The sequence below is a fragment of the Anas acuta genome, chromosome 4, assembly GCF_963932015.1.
Source record: "Anas acuta chromosome 4, bAnaAcu1.1, whole genome shotgun sequence".
NCBI lineage: Eukaryota > Metazoa > Chordata > Aves > Anseriformes > Anatidae > Anas > Anas acuta.
The window spans coordinates 65,314,152-65,338,801 of record NC_088982.1 but is presented as its reverse complement, the minus strand read 5'-3'; the positions used below and the strand labels follow the sequence as shown (position 1 = coordinate 65,338,801).

Below are 24,650 nucleotides of genomic sequence, written 5' to 3'. Positions count from 1 at the left end.
ACCTGGAGTACAAAGACAAAAAGTCAACCTGTTGGCTAGCTTGTCTGTCTCCCTAAATGCATTCTCAGAGTTAGGACTCAGAGGACATATTTTTTGAAATTCTATTTTATTCTTGTAAATTCTGCAGAGTTAGCAAGAGAAGCACAAGGGACTGTCCTGGCTCTGACATTGTGCCAGACACTGCAGAATCTTCATCAAGCCCAGCTCTGTACTTCAGCTGCACCTTAGCACCTGCGATCAGGATTGCTGGCAACAACTGCTGATTTATTTGATTGTTATTATACTTGGGCATGGTCTCCTTCCATGTCTGTCAGCACTTAACACACAATAATTGTTAATTGTAATTAGTAACCACCACTATACCTGTGCCAAAAAAAAAAAGGTACTAGCAGCATGTACAATTTGGTTTTACTCAGTTAGGCAGCCAAGTTCCACCATGGCCACTCTCTCACTCCCCCTCCTCAAAGAAGGGCAGGGAGAAAATATGATGAAAAGGGTTGAGATAAGGATAGAGATCGCTCAACAATTATCGTGATGGGCAAAACAGACTCAGAGTAGGGAGACAGTAAGATTTATTGCCTATTACTAACAAGCTAGAGAAGTGAGAAATGAAGGAAAAAAAAAAAAACAAACAAAAATGTCTTCCCCCCCATCTACCTCCTCCCCCCAAGCAGCACAGGGGCTGAGGTCAGTCTATAGCACTTTGCCTCCACCGATCCTTCTTGGTCACTCTCTGCCCCTGCTCCACATGAGGTTCCTCCCATGGGATGCTGTCCTTCCTGAACTGATCTTGTGTGGGCTTCCCACAGGCAGCAGCTCTGTAAGAAATGCTCCCACATGGCTCCGTACCACAGGGTCCATCCCCCAGGAGCAAACTGCCCCAGCATGGGTCCCCCACCGGTGGGTGGCAGCTCCCCCCAGACCCCCTGCTCCTGCGTGGGCTCCTCTCCATGGCTGCAGCTCCGGCCCGGGGCCTGCTCCTGCGGGGGCTCTCCATGGGCCGCAGCCTCCTCCAGGCTGCATCCACCTGCTCCACTAGGGGCTCCTCCATGGGCTGCAGTGTGGAGATCTGCTCCACGTGGGACCCACAGGCTGCAGGGGGACAGCCTGCTCCACCAGGGGCTTCTCCACAGCCCGTAAAGGAACTTTGGCTCCAGCACCTGAAGCACCTCTCCCCCTCCTTCTGCACTGACCTTGGTGTCTGCAAGGCTGTTTCTCACTCCTCTCACTCTCCCAGCCACTGCGTGGCAGTGTGGTTTTTTTTTTCCCTCCCCTTTCTTAAATCTGCTCTCACAGAGGTGCAAACAACATCCCTTATTGGCTCAACTCTGGTCGGCAGCAGGGCCCTTACCTACCATGGGGCAGCTTCTAGATTCTTCTCACAAAAGCCACCCCTACGGTCCCCTGCTACCAAAACCTTGCCATGTAAACCCACCACAACATTGAAATGTCTCAGGGATTTATGTGAGAGAGCTGACGATGTAATTGTGCTGCTGAAAAGCAGGGCTAATTACCATAGAAAAAACAGGGTCATACTCCAACCACCACATATCTGCTGCTGAAGGCCAGGAAGCTTGTGGCTGGTACAGGCAACAGACAGTCAGTTTTGTGATCAAAACACCCATAAATTAAAGGAGTAGTTGCTATCGTGTAATTAAATTCCCTTATCTTTTTTTATGCTTAGGAAGTAGCTTGGGAAATAGAAGGTGAAGTAAACAATGACATTACCAGTATCAAGGAACAGGGCGGGGGAGGAAAACAAGGTGGCAAAAGCAAAAATGTTGTTTACAACTTGAACATTGTAACTTTCAGTACTTACCCATATTTACAGCTGAATCAGAGATGACTGCTCTTTCCCTGCATGATACCTTGTCTCTAAATTGGAGAGATGTGGATTTGACTGATGAACCTCCCAGGGAGAAGGCGTTGGTTGGATGGTTGCATTCAAAGAATTGTGGTCAACAGCTTGAAGACCAGGTGGAGGTCAGTAATGAGGAGGCAGTATTGGGACCAGCACTATTTAACATCTTTGCCAGCAACTTGGACAATGAAATTGAGTGCACCTGTAGCAAGCATGCTGATGACACTAAGCTGTGCAGTGTGGTTGGCCCACTGTGAGGAAGGGTTGGCATCCAGAGGGACCTGAACAGGCCTGAGAGGTAGGCCTCTGTTCAACCAGGCCACGTGCAAGGTCCTGCACTGGGGCTGGGGCAATCCCAAGTACAAATACAGGCCAAATACATGCAGAAAGTCAACTGCATCGTGGGCTGCATCAACCAACACCCCCAGGTCCTTCCCATTAGGGCTGCTCTCAATCCATTCTCCACCCAGCCTGTATTTGTGTTTCGGATTGTCCTGAGCCAGGTGCAGGATCTTATACTTGGTCTTGTTGAACTTGATGAGGTTTTCACAGGCCCACAACTCAAGCCTGTCCAGGTCTCCATGGTGGAGAGCAGCCTCCCCTTTCTGCTACTGCTTCTGACAAGCTGCAAAACACTTCTCCATCTGGAGTTCCAGTAGCTACTGAGGAACCTCTCACACCCTTGAAAGCCAAGCACTATGTGATAATTGCCTTATGCCTGCTCAAATGTCTAGAGCTGATTGCCCAACATGGTGCCACTCCCCCTCTCTTTAGCCTTATTGATAGGGTAAAAAGAGTGAACCCCTATCTACCGCCTCCTTGTTAAGGCCCACAGTGTGGTGCCCTTAAATAACACCTTTTTTTGTGTAGGTCTAATTGGCCAATATATAGTAGTTTCTACTGGCTCCTTTTGAATGCTTACACTGCACACTGGGCGTGCATGCATGTAATTTATCATGTCAAACTCATTTTCTTTTACACAGTGTTGCTGCTGCCTTTCTTCTTCCAGAGACTTATTATTCTGCGTGAATTTCCTTTGTAATTAAGTGACATGGTTGCAGTTCTGAGCTTTGTAAACTGACAAAAGGAAAACTGGAATCACTGCTGCCTCAAATTGTTTTGCATTCAGCAGGGTTGCCTACCATTTGCGTAGACCAGCAGATGTCAGCCTAAATTGAAAAATGGAAAAGAAATACTGTATCATAATGTTAGTGTCTCACATGCCAGATGGGAGTCTCACACAAGATGACAGGAGCAGTTAGCCAGCAGTGGTTAAAATTCAGTGTTGGAACAAGTATGGTTACACTGCATGCACTGATAGCGTATTTTGATTATAGAACTTAATTGTATCATAGATCAATGATAGTTTAATTTATGAGGATTGATTTTGTTAATTCAAGCAGTTCAAAAGGTACTGTTAAAGCTTCAGTTCATTTAACTGTGTCAGACTTAAGCTTTGCTCGTGTTATCAGAAGATAAATGACTATATATAAATGAATACCTTAATGCTCCCCCCCTCCCCAAACACACAGACACACTTGTATATTTATTTCAGCATCTGTCACTTACAGTGACTTACATTTAAATGTAAAGTGTTGGTGGGACCGGATACAGTGTTGGGCTTTGAATATATAAGATCCAGTAAAAAAAAAGCATCGCATGATTATTTGCACATGCACACGTACTGATCCTTCTGTCATTTTATTAGTGCCACAGCCCTGAATTTTGTAATAGATAATTGTTGCAGTCTTAGTGAATGGTAACAGGATAGTCATGAATGTTGTATCAGAATAAAAAGAAGGATGGAGAAACCTATTCAAGACTGGTTTATATAAACCACAACTTCTCAGGCTGCAGCTGTGGTATGCAAGCCTGACATTCAGTACAAACAAATGTAATCATAAGTTTCCTTGACTCTCCCAGTACTCCTCCTTGAATGTCCAGATCATAAAGCCAGGGTTTACATGAGAACCTTAACGTTTACTCAAAATTGATACCTCCACCTTCAGCCCTCCTTTCTACCCCTTTCAGCTAATTTTCAGCTAATAGATCTCAGTGTTGGAAACGTAGGCAAATAAAATCTGCCCCCCCCCAAAAAAAAAAATAAAAAAAAAAATTGCTTTTGTTCCTGGTTTTTATGACAGTACAGTGAATTTTTGAGCCCTGAGTATTCCTAGCCAAATATGAAAGCTGTTTCCAGAAACAAGTCAAATCACAAGGAAGGACTGCTTTTTCAGCTTTAATAGACTGTTTTCAAAGGAAAGCATACACAGACTCACCTTAACTTCACATTGATTCTTGCTTCTTCCTGTTTCTTGCTTCATCTGATATAATCAACCTTCACTCCTCTCTCATGCTGCCTGTGGCAAGCCAAATCTACTTAGGACACACCTTGTGGCAACCTCTGTGCTTCCGAATGTCTGAGTAGACTTTTGTGACCACAACCAAGCAACCAATGAGCACAAAATTTTGCATCTTTAATTTTTAATCCCATGTTTGTCCACTTGCAATACAGTTGGGGAAGAAAGTATGTATCTTATGAAAAAGGAAGAAAAAGAGATGCATTTTTTCTACAGAAACCCACTGAATCAGGAAGACTTCACCATGTGACAAGCATGAATTCTGCAGAGATGGTGGAAAAGCAAATAAATCATCTTTCTGTCAACAGAGCATCATATCAAATGAGAATAGAAAATGGAAAGCTTTACTAATAATATCTGTTCAGATTCAACAGTCTTGGTGAAAAATTAAGAACAGTATCATTTCTATCACTATTAATTTTGTGTTGAAATACTAGGGTAAAGTTCCCCCTCTCCCCACCCTTCCACCATACCACATTCAGCTGTTTGCGAATCAATTGAACAGTGCCAACTCAGACCATATCACGCTTTAGATGTTTTTTTGAGCTTTAGAAAGAATAGCAGAAAAAATATATATACATAGTTTACAAAAACCATTATATAGTTCACAGCATTGCCAGAAACACATTACAAAATTAAGAGCATGAGGACAGAAAGGCACACAAGGAAATCATCTGCAAATTGCAAGTTGCATTAAAAACAGCTATAATGAGTAAGAGCAATAAAAAAATCAAAATATTAATAATAATAAAAAATAAACCAAACTTCATTCTTTGAGTTCATGTCTGTCCCCTATTTCTATAGCATATCTTTCATAATTAAAACTAATACATCCATAGGATACTATCTTGCTCCGTTCTACCCTCCCCAGTATTCACCTTGTCTCTCCCTCTCCTGCTTTGTGCAGCACATGCTATTACAGCATATCTCTGTGAGGAAACAAAACCAAAACAAAAACAAGTAGCAGCGAGTTGTAGTAGGTTTACATAGCATGAGGACAAATTGGTCTAGCTTGAAAAAATCAGGAATATAGGAAAGCATATTCTGCTCAACACTAAATAATAATAATAAATTAAACAGTTCTTCTCATAGCATTAATCTGGTAAATATGGTTCCTTCCTTCCTGAACTTTGTTTTTTTTTTTTTTTTTTTCTTTCCCACTTTCATTTCCTAGTGACATTCCTTGGCTCGGATCCTGCTGTACAGCCACCTGTTACAAAGCAGAGGCCAGGAGCCTCTTGGGAATGGGTCTGTCATATTTATCTGTTTGGCACTAAGTTAGGGTGGTGGGCAGGTGGTATGCAATTCATCAGTGCACGAACACAAATGTTTTAGATGGGTAGCAATGTTACAACCATTTAAGGGCTGTGGATCCCATAAGAGATGGAAATTGGAAAGCTGAAATAGAACAACATGGCTACCAGAGGAACATAAATGAACACTTGACAGTGTAATTATACTCTGACAGTGCAATTATACTGAGAAGAGAAGAGAAGAGAAGAGAAGAGAAGAGAAGAGAAGAGAAGAGAAGAGAAGAGAAGAGAAGAGAAGAGAAGAGAAGAGAAGAGAAGAGAAGAGAAGAGAAGAGAAGAGAAGAGAAGAGAAGAGAAGAGAAGAGAAGAGAAGAGAAGAGAAGAGAAGAGAAGAGAAGAGAAGAGAAGAGAAGAGAAGAGAATTGCTATCCTTAAGAATCAGGCTTCTTGTTTCAATCTTAATCGGAAAAAACTGTTTTAGTTAGTATTAGTATAAAGGAATGAAACAAAGAACAAAGCAAGATGATTTCCTTTTGTTTTCAGTGTTGTTTTTTTTTGTTTGTTTGTTTGTTTGTTTGTTTTTCTATAAGTCTTGAATTGTTACCATTCTGTATTATTGCATGATTTAATAATTATCAAATTAGCAGTTATAAATCCCAAACTCATCCTATATGGTGGGATGAAAGGACCATGAAGGCACACACATGCTAAAGACATTTTATTTGGAGGATTTTAGATTTGCAGGAGTATCTGACAATTCATGTAAAACTGGCAACCTATGAGTAAATGAGAGTGAGTATCTAAAGTAAAAAATTCACTATTTTCTGAAAGATTATGACACTTCAACAATCTGCATATTTTCACACAGGGATTGTGTTCACAGCTCCTAGTACAAGAAAGCTTCGTGACTTCAAAATGTGCAGTTAAGATCTGCAAGCTGCAACACGAATTCAGGGTGGAAAATGAGGGAATGTTTTAAAAGGGCTTCAACTGCTCCTATGAAAGCATTTTTTATCTATGTATTTGAGCAAAGCCCCTTTGATTTGTAAAGTGTTTAGCTTCAAATGTTTTGGGGACTCCAGAGGAATATATAGTTTCAAGTGAATTTTTTGAAATGCTGTGGCAAATAGTTCCTCTCCAACAAGAAAAGTACCAGACATCAAAGCGATCCCAGGAGGAGAGAAAAATAGAAGTATTCAGTGTATTTTAAATTGCTTTTCACAAACAAAATGTATAAAACTAGACATGATACCAGATTAGGAACTAGTTCTGTACAGCTTCCGATGTGTAGCTCTACTGAAGTTAGTTTTTATCCTCAGAGACTTAGAAGTCTTTGCCTCTGGGTATTGGCAGCAGGATCCTGACAATATTTTCAGTTCCACATGAAACCCATTGTATAGAAATTACTCTTATTCATACAGCTCCCAAGCCTGGTGTCCCTGGACAGGGTAGGCAAGCCCAGACTGGTCAGATGAAAATTAAGTACAAACACTATGTTATATAAAGAGGCACATCTGTGAAAGAAGTGGGGAAAGGAAAACTATTCAAGTGCAGCCTTGAAGGGAATTTACCCTGAAGAGATAGTTAATTGCTTAAGGCACGTGTGAATCAACTTACTGGGGCTGACTGAAGCAGCATTCTCACAGACCATGCTTTAAGCAGGTGCACAGGAACACACTGATGTTTTTAAATTTTGTAAACCAAAGTGGTTCGGAGATCACACAACACACGCGTAAAAACAAATGCGGACTTATACTGAGGTGGTACAAAAAGAAGCTATTCACAAGGTAATTCCTTTTATGCTTCCTAGATTACAGAAGTAATAGGATTTGAAGTCACACCCCTGGGCAGTTGATTAATAAACCAATGAATCATCAGCATAACAATGAGAGTGGAAATTATATTGTAGAGTGCTTGTTCTTGAAAGAAATACAGAAGCTCAGAAAAGCATGGATGTAAAATTTGAGTCCTCATGAGATTTCACAGTGTATATGGAGTGAAGTGGCAAGAAATAAAAGCAAGTTAAAAGTACAAAATTGTATGAGATTCTCTACAGAAAGGCTGAAATACTGCAGAAGTATTGAACACTGCAGATGTGAACTCCTGTGATCAATTCTGTCAGGTTCAGGAGACAGGTCCAACAACATCAGCACTTGCAGCATGCTGTTATCAGCATACATAAGCACATAACTGGCACTGTAACTTTGCAATGGATAGTCATCATGCTGGTAAAAGATCAAAACCCAAACAAGAATTTCTCATTAAAGGTGTTAGCTGGGAAGCAGCTTCATAACCAAGTTGTCTTTGTCAGCATTTTTGAAAATCATGGTGAGAAGAAAAGTAGCAAATTGGATGGTGATGAAAGATTACTCCAGGACAGACCCTTTACCACTGAACATCATAGTTGAGAAGCAAGAGCTTTCCAATTTACAAAGACAGCAGCATAACTAGTTATAGGCAACACACCAACATGAAGGCAGTGGTCCACACTAGCACTAGGTGGTTTTGAAACAAGTTACCAGAATTCACTGGTTCTGGTCATGCTCTTGATAGACAGAAAACAGATATTGCTGTTTATAATGAACACACTGGTTGCAGGCTATGAGGCGCATGATCATATCTTACAGTAGCACGAAGGTGGAAAGGTACAAACAGATGATGAACAACAAAACTTTACTTGAGATGGAGCCTGGCTTTCAATCATTCAGTACTATCAGGCACTTGCCCTACTTCTACTTCTCTGGTACTTGAGCATTTTCATGCCTCCTATAAATGTTATTTTTATTCTGTCAGACATATCACTCTTTTATACATCATTGCACTGGAGTACCTACTATGTACATGTTACTCTACATAGCTCTAACCCATTAGACAAGAACAACTACACATATGTAGTCCAGTATTTATTCATACATACCTGTCCTCACCCATTACTGTAACCACCTAAGCTCAAGATTTTAACTTTTTTAACTTTTTTTTTTCTCACACTAATACTGCCACTAATACTGTTCCATGTGCAGGAAGAATTTCTTTCCTCCCTCCAACAAGTTCAATGAGACTAGCAGAACTGAAGGCTACAAAACCAACTCCCCCTTTTAACTTCCTTCAGTATGCAGGGAAAAACTGTCCGATCTTTTTTGCTACAATTTTTAAAGCCTGTCTTGGGAGTTTAACTGCAAAACATAATGTCATTACCATCTTAAATAAATATTTATGCAACAGTTATTACTTGGCTTAAATTTGAACAAGCAGTTCTCATTTAGATAAGGATTCAATTTTTTTTTCCCAAGGTAAGTTAGGTCAAAACTCTATTCAGAATCGTATAAACCAGGTAATTTGAAATGAGATAGACACTTCATTTAATGAGTTTATTTTTATCAGTGTTCATAAGCCAAGGGAAGCTCTGCATGTATGCAACAGTGTACAAGGTGGAATTAGGCTTGTTACACACCTGTTGTAAGTTATACTGTACGTTTGATCTAATAGTTGGAGATGCCACAATAAGAGCAGCTCCCAGTTTAATCACATTATTCCAAGTAACAAAGCAAAGTCTGAAAGGATCTCCTTGGATTTTTATAACATATCTATTATTTTTCCCTGCCATTGAAGAGCCTTTCACATACACATGTTATCTTACTATCAGTTACTGGGAAAATAACCACAGAGAGTATCATCTGCAGACAGAGATATGAAACAAGCCAACAAATGAATAGTCAAAATGTATATGTATCGGTAAAAGAGAAAAGAATGGCATGAAGTTTTGAACAGGAAACTACCTGACAGTTTCTCAGATATGCACTTTCTCCTGTAACAAAAGTGTACATCACTGGATTGAAAAGTGATTTTTTTCCCCACCAGCTTTTTTTCTGTTTCTACCTGGAAAAACAAAACAAAGCAAAACAAAACACAGACACAAACAATAACAACAAACTATTGTCTCTGTGTACAAATTGATTGAAAAAAATACTCTACCCATTATTCTACACAAACTTTTGGGATTTTTCAGTGTAGTATAGCAGAACTAAAATAACAGTAATACGGTTGACTATAGGAATTAGCAAAATAAATAAATAAATAAATAAATAAATAAAGATTTGGGTTTATGGCTCAGAAGAAATCTGACACAAAGATACTGCATCATAAAAAAAAAAAAAAATCCAAATTCACTGAAGTCCAGTTGTTCTCAAAACTAGCAGGGAAGTAGAAAGAAATGCATTGTATAAGACAGGAAAGCCTTAGAAAAGTCATGACTTATTCAGTTTAAATCATAGGAAATGTACACTCATACTGCAAGAAAATGAATAGCGTGGAGCACATCGGGTCAGGCTACTCTAACAAAGTGTCCTTCAAAATAAAAAGCACATTCTCAAAATAAGTTGTTTTTATTATGTATGTTTTATTGATATCTGCTGTATGAGGAAAGTCTGAAAGACATACCTGGGAAATGCGTGTACTGAGTACACTTGTCACATGGCTTCAAAGGAGCAGTAGTTCAAGCTGTCCACCTTCTACAAAATTTTTAGTGAAGTTTTTTACTTGTGTAGTAACATTATGCACTGGGCAAATAAGATTTCTTTCAAACCACAGAGGTGAAGTCCCACAAGAAAATCTGCTTCATACAGTGAAACATGGAAATGATTTTCCAAGAAAATAATCATGGGGAAAGATAGTTTCTATTCTGAAATCATTCAGAATTAAGCCTTTCTATGGGTTAGGTGATGAGCACTCTCATTTATTGGTCAAGTATATTAAAATATATTAATTTCATCTTATTTTTCTCTTCATCATTATTTAGATAGGTTCATGTATTGTTGTTCATACATTTTCTTTAAAGCCATCATTTGTTTTATTTTCCAGATGTTTGCTATATAAAAAACAACTTGTAGACTGTTTACTACGCGGTTGGTTGTACAGGTCATCAAACAAGAAAAAGGGTAAAAGTTTATTTTATTCTTTACTCCCTACAAACAGGGCCTGTGTTATTTCCCTAAATTACAAATCTGTGTCTTTACTTCATGATTATTTAAGCATTTGAACTTTCTTTGGGGAAAATGGCCATACGTACAAGTCCAAACCTATGCAAACAAGACAAACCCATAGACATATTGAAAAATTTACCTAGTATCTTCTGCTCTAGAAACTAACAGTTCCTCATTGCTACCTTCATATTTCTGTTTAGCTCATGCAAATAATTCAACATCTAAAGAGACAGCCATTAACAACTTTTGGTTAAGTCTGGTGGTTTCACCCTGCTGCGCAGCTATTCTCCACCACTAACTCTCTCTCACTCCCACTCCTCATAGAGAAAGGAAGAGAAAATATGATTGATCTGCTCCATGTGGGACCCATGGGCTGCAGGGGGACAGCCTGCTCCACCAGGTTCCTCTCCACAGGCCGCAGGGGAACTTTAGTTCCAGTGCTTGGAGCACCTCCTGCCCTCCTTCTTCAATGACCTTGGTGTCTGCTGTTTCTTACTCCTCTCTCTCCCATCTGCTGTTGCACAGCTCTTTTTTCCTTTTCTTAAAGTTGCTCTCTCAGCGGGCTTATTGGCTCGGCCCTAGACAGCAGCAGGTCTCTTTGAAGCCAACTGAATCTGGCCCTTATGGAGCAGCTTCTGGACTCCTCAGACTGGCCACTCCTGTAGGTTCCTGCTACCAAAATTTTGCCACATAATCCCAACACACCAATATTATCTGTATTTAATGCATTCCATGGTTTTCTTTGGTTCCCTTTAGCTTTCAGTAGGCTCTCTCTCCATTTCATGTAAGTGTAGCTCCTTTTTTTTTTTTTTTTTTCAGAATAAAATATATTATGGTAGTGTGTATCTGTTAAAAAGCTATAGCAATGCCCAGGTGTTGGGGCCAAGTCAACAGGATGATGAGCTTAGACACTAAAAATTATTGTGGAAAAACATACTTGAGGCCTACTACGTTCCTCTTGACTGTGTCTAAACACTATCTGAAAATTGCCTCCTGCTTGTATAAGCTGGTAATGACACTTCCTTTGTCAGGAAGTGACCTTATACAACTTTCTCCCATGTGTTTTTTCATTTCATAAGTGCATTTTTTCACTTCACTGAAACATATAAGAAGCCTAAGTGATTTTCTTTTTTTCTTTTTTGTTCCCTTCCAAGGTAATTTCTGGAAGATTCAGAGTAGTCAAACACAGCTGAGGATAATTCTCTGTCTAAACAGATCCACAATTTTAGTCTGTTTTGTTTGTTTGTTTGTTTGTTTGTTTTTCTTTTTTTAAATCATGATCATTCTTGACTTTGCCACTAGATAAGATGGAAGTAGACATTTAGTGTCAAATGTATGACTTCATCTGAGACGACCAAGCCTTCATGATGCTAAATCTACATGGATGAGATATACTGTTTTTCAATAATGGCTTCACAGATCATTCAGAAGGTTTTTGGTATTTGTAAAGAACTTCTGGGCACTTCATATCATTTGTATGGTACATCCCAACTCTTGCAGATCCACACAGCAAGCTTCCTGGAAGCACTTGTCCACTGTTTGTAAAAAGCCATGGTCTATTCTGTTTGCAAGTTGCTTTCTGTAAAATAAGAATCTTCAACAGCAACCTCCAAAATAAATATTTTCAGAAACACTTCAGTGTGTTTACATGGAATATGTGAATGCAGAAGACTGTTTTCATTTAGCAGCCACCACCACAGATTTAAGCAGGGCAATGAAGTTCATTACAAGTCAGTATGTTCAGTGTTAACATGTCTATAGCAACTTCAGCTAGGAAGCAGCTTGATAATAAAGTTTTATTTCTAAGCTCCCTTGACTGGAATTCCATTTAAAGATTGTGTTTTATTATATCTAATTCTTGTCAACTCTCCTGCCATTTCTGCTCTCATACAAAAAGGAGAATGACAGCTTTGCAAATAACAAATGACTAGAACTAGACTTTTACTGAATATTTTAAATACAAAGTGGTAATAAATACTTGTATTTCTTATAGAACTCTGCTGAAAACATAATTACATTGGGAAGGCTTAGTCAATACAAAGACTTCCTCTACTGTAAATCAAGAAGCCTTCTCCTTTTGATAACACTGTAGCATGGGGACAGTGTTATGTATGTGGCTCTTGCTTTTTAGAAGTCAGTTGAGTGTACAAAGAAGAATTAAGCAAGTTAAAACAGGATGAAAAAATGAAGACCGTGTTAACTCTGTGACACATCTGATGGCCTAAAAGGGTTAATGAAATCCACGAAGCTTCTAGGCTTCCTGCAGTCACATAGTAGCAGTCTGTTAATATTTTATTAACTGATCTTTGCAATGTGTGTGCAGAGTTTTGGGTCATATAAAATGTTAGGCCAGTCACTACAACTTGATAAGGAAAATGTGTAAATCTATGGTCTTTCTGGGGACATTTTTGCATGCAGTTTCTTTGTAAATGCCACAAGTATATTTTTGTTTCTTTTTAATAGTTTTGAGCTTTTCTTCTCCTGTGTCCAGATACAGCTGCTAGGAAGATTCACTTTCACAACTGTCTTAAAACACTTGCAATCACACTGCAAAGGTACTTAATCATGAGGCACCAAACCATTTGGTGGGGTTTAGCTGCATTGTTCCTTCTAATAGGTACATTCACATCAATGCATAAATTCAGAAATAACACCTCTCTTTACACTTCCTGTAAATGTCGGTAATTATTTTTTTCCCCAGAAAGAAAAAAACAATTGAACAAAAATATCCCAGATGCATGGATGGAAGGCAATACCCATACATGTAAGTCAGCATCAGACAGGCATGTGTTAACAGAGGGATTTGGCATGAGCTGGAAGGAAGCAGAGTTGTGCTGCCTATTCAACTAGAAAAGGTATGTGAGGAAAATAAACTGCTAATCTCAACATGAATGCAAAGTATATGAAGGGCTGGGGAGTGCATTTAGTGATAACTTGGTTGGTATAGGTGAGGAAATGATAATGCAAGCTTCAAAGTAAATTGGATGGGCTTGTCAAAGCCAAACCAGACCAAATGTTGCCATGGTTATTGAATCACCCAAATAAAGAGAACACTGTTCACTCTAAAGTACAAAGGCTCAGGATGTCTTTGTGGTCCCTCACAGGAGCTGTGGGTAGAGATGAACATTCAGATTTGCTGCCTGCTATTATTAGGGAATGCAAATCAGACAGCGAAAATGAAAGTAGAGGGGTGACAAAGTACCTTAGGAATGACCTTTCTTGGTTGTTTCCTAAAAAGTTCTCCTGGGATTTCAGGCTGATTAATTTATCATTGTCTATTCTGCATAATGGCTTCAGATTTTATTGATCTTCAGTTATTTTTCAATATTATGTGCTTCATTAGTCTACGCAGCCAATGTACAGAGCCACAGGCCCATAAATAAGCCTCAAGGGCCAATGCAAACCTATATGCATGGTGAAGAATCTGTACTTTGTTTATTAACAACAGACAATGTCCAGTGTACTCAGTTTTAATACATCTGCACAGAGTAAAATTGTATAGGGTACATTTATTATGTTTGTTTTGATTTTTTTTTTTAATTTTTTTTTTTTCTTCCATATTTTAAATAATAAGCTTCAGTGCTATTTTGAATTAAGGAAATGATTTTTCTGTGTGTTACAGCTACAGACATGGCTTTAATCAGAATCCTTACACTACTACTAATGAACCTGGAGTTGAGAGAGAGAAAAAAAAAAATGGGGGGGGGGGAGGGTGGTGAAAGTGAGAGGGGGAGAGGGAGAGATGGAGGAAGGGAGGGAGGATGGGAGGCAGAGAGGAAGAGAGGGAGAGAAGGAGAGAGGAAAGAAAACCAATACCATGATCTGGAAAGTTTCTGGCTCTGGGGGGAAAAATAGTGCCTATGAAGATGAGGATCCAGATTGAACGATTTAGTGGCAAGAGAAGCAAGGGCAAAGAAAGTTACATTAAAACAGAGATGCAGTCTCTGGTGGGTCATTTGAATTTCATCTGCAGAGTAATTTTCATGCCATTTAGCCATAGCCATAGCAGGAGTAAAGAAGACTAAACACATTAAAATGACAAAATCATACAAGGGGGGATTGCGGCACGTGGTCATTATGTTTGATAAAATTCAATGATATGGAAGGCTGAGTTAGTGCCATACCAAGGACTTTGAGTATTTACAGAAAAATGTAGTATGCAACAGGAGAAAGGTCTGTAGCATGCTCATTCAGCGTTCATGGTATATTGAGAATCCATTGGGCATGAAAGTGAAAGGATTTGTGGCCTCAGAAAAAAATAGAAATAAAAAAAAAATACAAGCAACAGCAAAACATTCCAACCTGTTAATGAGATTTGCAGTTGACCTTTATTACAGTGGCTCTATTTATTTCAGATCCTTTAAGGAAACATAGGATATTTTGTATGATTAATGATGTGCTGCAGGATCCATTAACAATTAATTAGTGGATTTAAGGCTTCAGAAAATAGGCTTTTATCTAAAGTTTTCATCTCCCTTGAAATCTCGGAAAATAAGCCTCTGACATGTAACCAACTAGCTAATGTAGGCAAAGAAATGATAAGAGGCTTTCTTTCAGATAACAGTGTTCAGATTAAAAAGAAATGCAATAGGAAAACTTGGCCTGCAGTAGGCTGTATCCGTTTCCCTAGGTCAAATAGACTTCATATTCCACAGCAGGATTAAACCAAGATTAGAGCAGATGGTAAAATCACTTTTTGCCCTCCCTTGGGTTTTCTAGCATTTAAGAGCAGCGTTAAATTTGAGGTCATGTTATGCATGATACGCTGCTGGTGTTTGCTGTTACAGGACACTTTGAATAACTTCCCTTCCCAACAAGATAAGCAACTTCACAGCTCAGCAGAAGTTGAATCCTGGACACTGGCCTGGGCTCGAGCAGGAGGAGTCCTGGGCTAGGGTTGCTGGTCAAGGTGACTGCTCTTAGTATCCCTTAAGAATGAAGAATTAGTCTACCATCTAGCAGTGAAAATATTTAATAAACTCAAGGGGGGCAGGGTGTGGGAGGGGGAACGGACACAGGATGGGACAGAGGGAGCACTACAGTATGTGTTCTTTTGTTTGACTTTACTGTAAAATTTTACTAGGACATAATTCCCAATTCATATACATCAGTAGTAGCATTTTTCTAGAATAAGTATGTACAATTCAGTTATCTTATTTTTATCCACATGTATGTTCAAGCTGTTACTTTATGAGGCAATGTGATCCGCTATTGCATACAGGCAGTCATATGTGAAAATATGTTGTTTTTTATTGTATTGATGCTTGGAAATCACATTTTGGATTATTCAGATCAAAGTTCATTTTATCTTGCCTTAACAGTTAGTGAATATGATGCAGAAAAAAATAAAATAATAGATTTATATAATTCAAACTTGGAAAGGACTATTATGATTATCTCATTTAACATTTTATACATAGGCCAAAGTTTGTACAGCAAAATGTATATGAAGCCCATATAATAATGCTTACTCAAACAAATGTCACCTAAGGAAAATCTCTCTGTGGTTTAAATGCTTCAAGCAATAGAAAGAGTCCATCAAATCCATTGTAATGTTTTTGCCATGACTAATTATATTCACTGGGAAAAATGACCACCTTATTTCTGATTTGAGTATATAAATATGCAACTTCTAAGTATTCCCTGTTTTATTTCTGCTAGAAAAAAAAAATACAGTTTGTTATCATACTGATTACATACAAAATTTTGAAACAATTAAATGCAGAATTCTCTAGGTATGTGGTCAATGATGTCAGGCAAAATGAAAAAAAAATATATATATTTTTTCCAAACAATATATACATGACTATCACTTGATACAATGAGCTACACAGTAACCCAACATCTGAATCAACAAATCTATCCATCACTTAGGTGTGCACTCAGTTTGTAAAGTGATCATCAAAACCAGCTTTGATTTTTCTTGAGAACTGATTCTCAGCTTCCTTATGTAAGTATATTTATGAGATGTAAATGTAGAAAATAATTATATTTGTGTTTCTCACTCATAGAAGAAAGATGCTTACTTTTCCCCTGTCCCCAGCCTCTGGACTCTTTGTAGGTGTGTACATGCTACACACAAGCAACTTGTAGGATCAGACACAAATGCCAGTGCAATTGCTTTGGTTACTTTCAGAAACTTATTGAAGTGAAAGAAATTAAGTATTTTAAAGGCAAAGATAAATTTATATGCCAGTTGTTTCATTTGATGATTACTTTATACATTTATGAGTGACTTATGTACGATACAACAAGTAACCACTAAAGGTAGTGACTGGTGGATACTTGGCTGGTATAGAGCCAGCTGCCAGTCTGAGCCAGACTTCTTGACCATAATTTAATTCTAATAAGGCATTTCCAGTAATTACTCTGTCAGTGTACTTGTTGCTGTTAATATTTTCAGCCTGAAAACTAAGTTTGTCTATTCCATCAATGACCAGATAGCCAGAGGCACGGGGACTAAATGATTCAATGGTATATTCAAAAACATACACCCCAAGAAATGGAACATGGAACTTCCCACTTGTGGGGGCAAATGAAGCTCCGTAGTTGACATCCAGATTATTAAATCTGATGGGTCCTGGAGTCGTCATCCCATATGTATGAGAGGCAAAAAAAGCCACCATAGGTGCATATCTGTATGATCCCTTTGAAAAATCTGGAAAGGAATAAAGAACAATTTCAAGTAATATCCATGGCATTTCCCTCTCATTCTTCCTGTTATATTGTAGACTTGGATTAGTAAGAAGATCAGAAAAAGCTTTTCTGAAGTCACATAATTGAGTAATTTGAGCAACTAAAACAGTATTTCTACATGAGCACACAGTTTTTCCATATTGTATAAAAAAGCATTTTTCTTCAGAATTAGTGCTAGGTGTATCCACAAAAGAAGAAATTTAGAAAAAAGCAAGGTAACTGTGATGGACTATGCTAAGTTAACATGAAGAGAGGTGCTATTTTTCTTTTCTTTCTTCTTTTCCCCTCTCTACCCCCACCCCATGATATCTTTCATTGTTCATCTGCGTGTGCTGAAGCCAAGAATTTTCTCCACAAATCTTAGACAAATAGTGGAGAGGTTTAGTCCTCCTGATGTTAAATGAGAGAGTAAAAGTATATGTGTTTCTCTTCCAGCTGAGCATGCACACTGTGATTCCCTGCCACTGTAAAAATGATTTTATTCACTATTCATATGCTGTCATGAATGAGAATCAGCCAAACAGCTGCTGAAAGCTGCATTAAATTCTCATTCCATGCAGCCTGGATGTAAATTATTTATTTGTTTTCTGGGCTGAATAAGCACAGTTTGCACTTTTCTTCTTTGAAATATCTTTCAAGGGATGTATGGTTTGCTACTGAAAATCAGAGGTATGCCTAAAATGACTCCTCCAGGCTATAGTCCCATATATTATGATAGCTAGTGGTATTTATAGGGCATTTCATGCAGTGTTGAAGCTAGTATTCCCAAGTGTTGTGATTTCACCTCCCCCCTTGAATTCCATGATGTCATGTTCAGCTACATCTATTGCATTCCCTCCTTCAGCAGCCTTCTGCACAAGTCAGCAGGGAGCTTTCCAGCTATTATGGCTGGTCCCAACCCAATTTAATCCTATTGTCTGGTCATATTAAAGAAAGAGATCGAGAGTCACCCACAGGAATTGATGTCTTCAGCACCAAAACACAGGACATTACTTCTTCAGTTGGTACTCATTAAAGTGAAATGTGAGACCTTTGACCAGCAAATGCTCTCTAATTAGACCTTGGGGCAAATGCCCGTGCTGCTAGCATATTGCACTACTAAATTTTTTACTTGCCAACACTCAGAGAATTGTCGTCCACCAGCTTCGTACTGCAGTTGACTCCTCCAAAGGGGTGGCGACAAGCACAAATAAAATTCTCTCTGTCATTGATACAGGTTCCTCCATTCTGGCATGGGGAGCTGCCACAAGCTGAATACTGCCCTGTGATAGAGAGAGAGAAAAATCAACAACCTTAAGTTTCAATGGCATGTACATACCCAAACAGTCATTACAGTGACATTGCCCAAATTTTCAATATTTTGGATTTTGGATGGTCTTTTCATCAATTCATAAAGCTGGTGTCATTTCTGCTGAGGTTCTGTGTGAAGGCTAACTTCAGATCCTGTCCAGGTCATTCAGCATCTCTGCTAATTCAGCCTGCCTCTTTCCCTGAACATAGCATATCCTGAGCTGGTCTCCAAATTATTCAGAAATACCTATAAAAGCTTAGTTCTGCTTTTCTCTGGGGGTCAGATACATGTAATAAGATGAAAGATATTATAAGTCTACCTTTTTTGGAGCATCTTGCATGCCACACATGAGAAGCATTAAAAGACTGAGATATCTGAACAGCTGTGATTGCATAGTCCAAGAGAGTCCTGTCAAGAAATAGCAACCTTTCCTTGCTCATTTCTCCCCATTCCTTCCTCCTTAAATTTAATGACCTCCCTCCTCGTAATAAAAGTTTAAAGCCAGCAAAGCCTGGTTACAGCCGAGCATTAGGAAATGTTCCTTCTGCTGTTCCTGACACATAGTCTTTCTATAACAATTTAAGGCAGGGTGGACCTACAGATGGTCCTTGGGACAGGTTCCATTTGGAAGATACTCATTCCCATAAGGAGGAAAAGGTGCTGAGAATCCACCCCTCCTGGCACAGAGACCTGCAGTCTGTCCAGCATCAACTGTCAGTTGACTTTCTCTGCTGACTATCACACAGCTGGTTCAGTCCTCATCCTCTCTTACTGTATTGTAGCTCTTAGACACTGCAACAAAACAAGACACAGTGAAAATCAGGCAGTCTGTGATCGTGTGATTAAAGAAGTAGGCTGGATAAGCTTATTAATGGGAATGTGCTGAGAGGTTTGGAGCTGACTGCAGGAGCCCCTCAGAAACAAACAGCAAAACTTGGAGAGGCAATGCTGACATATGCAATTTTATTTCCTTCTTTTGGTAAGACAAATGAAATGATTTTTTTTTCTGTTGCTTCAAGCAAATCTGTGTCTTGATTTGGTTTAACTAATGCAAGCACAGAAAGTTGTTCTCAAAGGGCATATTCAATTCATTGTTGGGCGTAGCAAAACACAGATTTTGTACTTCTGGTGTTGAGGATAGGCTGTCCTGTCTATGACATTATTCATCCAAATGTGTCACAACCACTGGGGGTGAGCCAGCTACTGGAGATGAAAGATCTTAAAAGCTATCTAAACCACTTCCAGTACTGGTTCTTTGTCCATAAATAAACTCAGTTCCAGAATATCCACCAAAATTGCTGTAAAAAAAAAATTATATTTCAAGCAATAAAAATTATTGATGATTTTGCAGAGCATCTTCACTGAGGATGTCCTTACCTCTCTTCCTATGTATGTCCTGGCCAAATCATGCTCAACCGATATGGAGAAATCTGTAATTCCAGTGCTTCTGAGCTCAGAAGCATAATTACTGAGTGAAATTATATAATGTTTTGTCATAGCCGTTTGGAGGAACAACATTCAAGCTATGTTAAAAATTAAACATCACTATGAAAAATTTGAAACACAAAGTATTCCCAAACTATACATATTTTTTTTCTTTTGCTTTGGTCAAATAAAAGTCGGATGTTTTAGAAAATGAAACTTTTCTTTGCCAGTAACTACCAGTAGAGCTGTGGAAAGAGAACTCCATATAGTCCTGTGATAAATCTAGATTGGTAGGTAGGAACTGAAAAAGCCTTTCGTGAAAGAGTTTACTTATTGCCAAGGAAGTATTAAACTGGATCTTCACATAGGTATTCCAGTAATTCCCACAGTTAGCTAAGATTCCTATCGGACTATTTCACAGACTGCTGCATTAAGGCAACTAAATTCCACAGGAAATTTTAGTTCAGAGAGTAGAATGCTAAAGCATACTGTACTGTGCCACTTGAACTTGCACTGATGAACCATATAGACCTAAAAACACAACAGTAATTTTTTTCACAGAAAATGGTGTTCACCCTATAATGCCTAAAATAAAGGAACTCAGTAATTCATGATGGAGGTCACAGCACAGGCAACTGGACACGAGGAAATTATGCTTTTCTTCCTTGATTATAGTTTTGCTGCAGATTTAATTGAAGTTATTTTTCACTCATATTTGCCAAGTGTCCACAACGGTTTAGAAGTTGTGTTAAAGGAAAGCAGAAAAAGGAAGGAAAACAGCTGATTGTGTCGACTGTATCATATTCCCAAAATACCATAGAATGTTTTGTGTAGAAACACAGCACATTCTCTGCTAATTGTCCTCTGCTTATCATAAGCAAGTATACCCAAGAAACAGGAAAAAGATCACACGAAAGGAAATGATAATGAGATTGAGACCAGTGTTTTAGCAGTCTGCAGAGGGATGATTTTGCCTGAATTTAACCTTGGAGTTAAACCAAATTCAGACATAGCTTTACTTTTGTAAATTAACCCTCATGGAGCAGCATTGCTGGGGTTTGCTTTACTTTCTACAAGCTAGGAGAATCTGTGAAGACTAGAGTCAAATAAGGAGTTTTAGAGTAAGAGGCCAATGCCCTAGACCTCCAAGGAATAAGCAATCTATGTGTAACATCTGTGTGTTTTACAACAGCATATTTTTGCTGTCACTTCTGGCTGATGCTGCTCATCTCCCCTGCATTTTCTTTTTGTTCCTTGCTGAAGGGCATTCTGGAACACTGTGTCCGTGTGACAGATACTCTAGTTGGGGTAAAGATGCCAAAAGTTTCAGATTAGGAAAAGATTTCTTACTATTGTACACATCCTATTTTTAATTAATCTTTCACAGTTTAGTAGTGTAGATGAGGAAGAAGAAACACTTTAGAAAATGGATGAAAAACTTTAATTGCAGCTATGAATAGTGGAGAACAAATGAAATGCAGTTGTTATTTATGCTTAGAACAGTAAGAGTGGAGATAGTGTATTAATGCCAAGTTTTTCTACTTTGGGAGGGCAAGCAGCCAGAAACTCTTTTGGGAAATAGGCTGCCAATGCTGTACAAACAACTCTTCAAACAAATAATGAAGATTTGTCAGTATCTACTGCAGCATTATTTAGAAGTAAATGAAATATTTAGCAATCTAATAGTCTCCCTATGGAAAGAAGTGACTCCAGTGGTTCAGTTTGGAAGTGTCTGAACAAGAAATGACTTTCCAGTGTTTTCTCAATATTTGGTTATCTGTAGCTGTCTCTGTGGAAGCCTTAAGAGATTGGAAATCTGAGAGCGATAAAAGCAATGAGCATCCTCAGTAGCCAGGATGCAAGGAGTGACATGGGGCGAGGTGATGAGCAGAGTGAGGCAGGTCAATCACATCAACCGGGATCAGCCACAGCCCAGCATGACTCACAAAAGACCAGATCATGAATCCTGGCCTGAGCTGGACTGGGGCTCTCAGTCATATGGGCAGGGGGTGCAGTGTGAGGGCTGCCTGGGGCAATGCAGGCTATTGGTGCCCTCAGGGCCTTGGTAGGGAATTCAGGTGCAAGTGCTCTATGAAGTTACAAGTTATCCAAGTTACAAAAAGGCACACTCACCACACAATGATCTTGGACAAAAAGTGAGGACAGGAGGCCTTTTCATCACTGCAGCTGTTCTCCCCAGCTTTAGGTGGAGACAGTTTGTCAAACTTGACCCAAACTACTTAGACTCTGGCAACTCTGTTGAGGTGCTTCTTTGTTAAACAGAGATTTCTAACACTTCAACCATGATGTTTTTCAGGTTTACTAAATTAAATACAACAAAGAAATTTCATCCACCTGTTAGTCTGAAGTGTAATTATGCAAAATGGAGGTGTGTGCCATCAAACTGAACTAGAATAATCATCAAACTAGTGGATCACAGGAACACGGGATCAAAATATTTAATTTGTTTAAATTCACTGCAGGATTTAATGAAAGAGTGGCAATGGAGGCTTGCATTTATGTCAGGAGTCAGAAATCATGAGAAACTAAAATCTGACAGAAAAAAAAATAAATAAAAATGATTTCCACATATACAACTGCAAACACTCTGACTTTGCCCTCAGTTTCAGTGTGTAGTCCCTGCTGAAAAAAACAAATGGGAGCTTGGATTAAAACTAAAAGATAGAATGTAGCCTATTGAAAGTTAGGAGCATTGACCATCCTTTCAGTACAGGGAGTTGTCTTGCTTTGCTGAGTTTTTGACAGAAGCAAGAAGATAGGAGATAAAACGTAACTATTATTGAAATCTTAAATACACTTTAACTCCTTTGGTACTTCATTCTCCAGTGTACTGAGAACACTGATTTTTGTCATTCCCATGTGAGTATACTAAGTTACGTAAGATGAGTGTACTAAGATGAGCGTATTAAGATGTACTAAGAGTGTACTAAGATCTGGAGTGAGATCAAAAGAAGGTGAAGAATTAAATGACCTTTATCTTACAATGATGCACTGTTTTAAATACATAAATATAACACAGTTGCACTCTCAGTTATTCATGTTGATGGGAGGGCAGAATAATCTGAATAAGGCATAGCCACAACTAACACAAGACATGCCCCAAGAGTGCATTCAACTTTGAAAACTGTGACAGCCTCTAGGTTCTCTAGAGAACAAAACCAACACTAAATGGCAATGGGAAAATTGGAATTTAGCTAAGCTGCCCTTGCTCTGCATCGTGCATTTTTGCAGTAGAACAGTGTACTGGAGGGTAGGACCAGACATAATCCATAACCAAGGCTAATGAAGAGTTTACTACTTTTTTTTTCTTTAAAGGATGTCTTTTCCCCTTTGTTAGATACTTGAAAGTATCTTAAGATCCTAATTGCTTTTTTATCCATTCCACATAGCTATTAAGTTATTATCAGGTGAGAGAGATATTCTGTATTCCTCACACATATTCCACCTTCTAGCTGAAAAAAAAAAAAAAAAAAAAGATTTTCTTTTGTTCAATCCACAACTTGAGAAGTCCTCAAACTTGCATGTACCTGCATACATAGTGGAAATTCACAATGTTTCTCCTTGATGTCAAATGATTGTTGTGGAAAGTGTTACCTCAGGGCCAAATCCTGAACACATTAAAGCCAATGAAAAATTTCAGTCTGTTAGAGTAGAATAGAATAATGAACATGTTAGAATCAATAAGAATTGATATTCACCTTATTACTGTTTATAGAATATGATTTGTGGATTAAAATGATGGTCTAAGAGCTAATGCATTTTATAATTAGCTGATTGTACCTTAGGATTTCTTCTAGAAACTTTAGTAGGGCCAGCATATATCTCTGGATGGTCTCATGGAACTTAGAGAGAAAAAGCTTTCCTGGAGAAGTAAAATCTACTGATGTAGAAGATGGATATTTGTTAATTAAGACAATGGTCTGACTTCTTTAACTTATGGAAATGTAATGTATGACTTTGCTAGGCAACAAACTTCATTGAGTGCAAAATTTCATTACTGCTGGAAAACTGCATAAACACTGCTACTTAAAGACCTTGCTTAAAAATACGGCTTTGTTATGTCTGCAATGATCTGCACTTTTTGTAAGTGCGAGCACATAGTTAATGTTATCAAGTAAGCTATTTAATAAATATGGCATGAGATAAATAATAAATAGGAAAGACATTAATTCACTAATGCAGGTGGCAACTTTGCGTGCTCCAGGCAGGTGGCACTGGTGACAGTTTCCAAAACAGTAGAAGACTCAGGAGGGATCAAAGACATCAGATCTCATTTTCACCTAGTTTTAATTGTGATCAAGGGTTTTGAATTTCCATCCCTTGCAGTGGTGAGAACAGGCAGAAAACAAAAATGACCGAGAAAGAATTGCTGTTTCAATATGTTAAAATAAATTATTTTCTTGGTAGCAAGTGCATTTTTAAGTGTGACTGCTTGTTGGAATAGCTGTGTGTTCCCTCTAATTGAAGTGTGTTAAGTCCTTCAGTGGGGATGGAGTTCATCATAAGTCAGATACTTGTGGGATTAGAACTTTAATGCGCATCCTTTCCATTGATTACTGAAAAGTGCTGTATATAGGACAGGAGGAAAAAAGAAGGGATGGAGGGCAAGACTGCACCATAACAATAGCCATAGCCCTTTCTACCACTACATCTGCTTACAACAGGGACGAAATATGCTTTCAGAAATGTTCATACATTTAAGAATGCTGTATAGAAAAGATTTAAGTCTTGACATTCAAAAGTATCTGGACGTTCACGTGTCAT

General features: G+C 38.6%; 1 protein-coding gene and 1 long non-coding RNA gene across 5 annotated transcripts in view; both read right to left on the bottom strand.

Annotated features, from left to right (window-relative positions):
- LOC137856391 (uncharacterized) overlaps positions 1–2,049 on the bottom strand; it is a 42,362-nt gene extending 40,313 nt beyond the window's left edge. Inside the window, exon 1 of one of the 4 annotated variants that reach the window (XR_011096420.1) lies at positions 1,820–2,049. This is a non-coding gene — a long non-coding RNA (uncharacterized lncRNA). The remainder of the gene's footprint in view (positions 1–1,819) is intronic. The other 3 variants (XR_011096418.1, XR_011096419.1, XR_011096417.1) reach the window with 3 other exon arrangements.
- Positions 2,050–15,499: 13,450 nt separating this feature from the next.
- Positions 15,500–24,650, bottom strand: part of MMRN1 (multimerin 1) — a 41,974-nt gene continuing 32,823 nt past the window's right edge. The window contains exons 7-8 of the mRNA XM_068681705.1: positions 18,265–18,411; positions 15,500–17,111 (exon numbers count right to left, since the gene is read on the bottom strand). Coding sequence (XP_068537806.1) covers positions 16,690–17,111; positions 18,265–18,411 — 569 coding nt within the window. The 3' untranslated portion in view covers positions 15,500–16,689. The remainder of the gene's footprint in view (positions 17,112–18,264; positions 18,412–24,650) is intronic.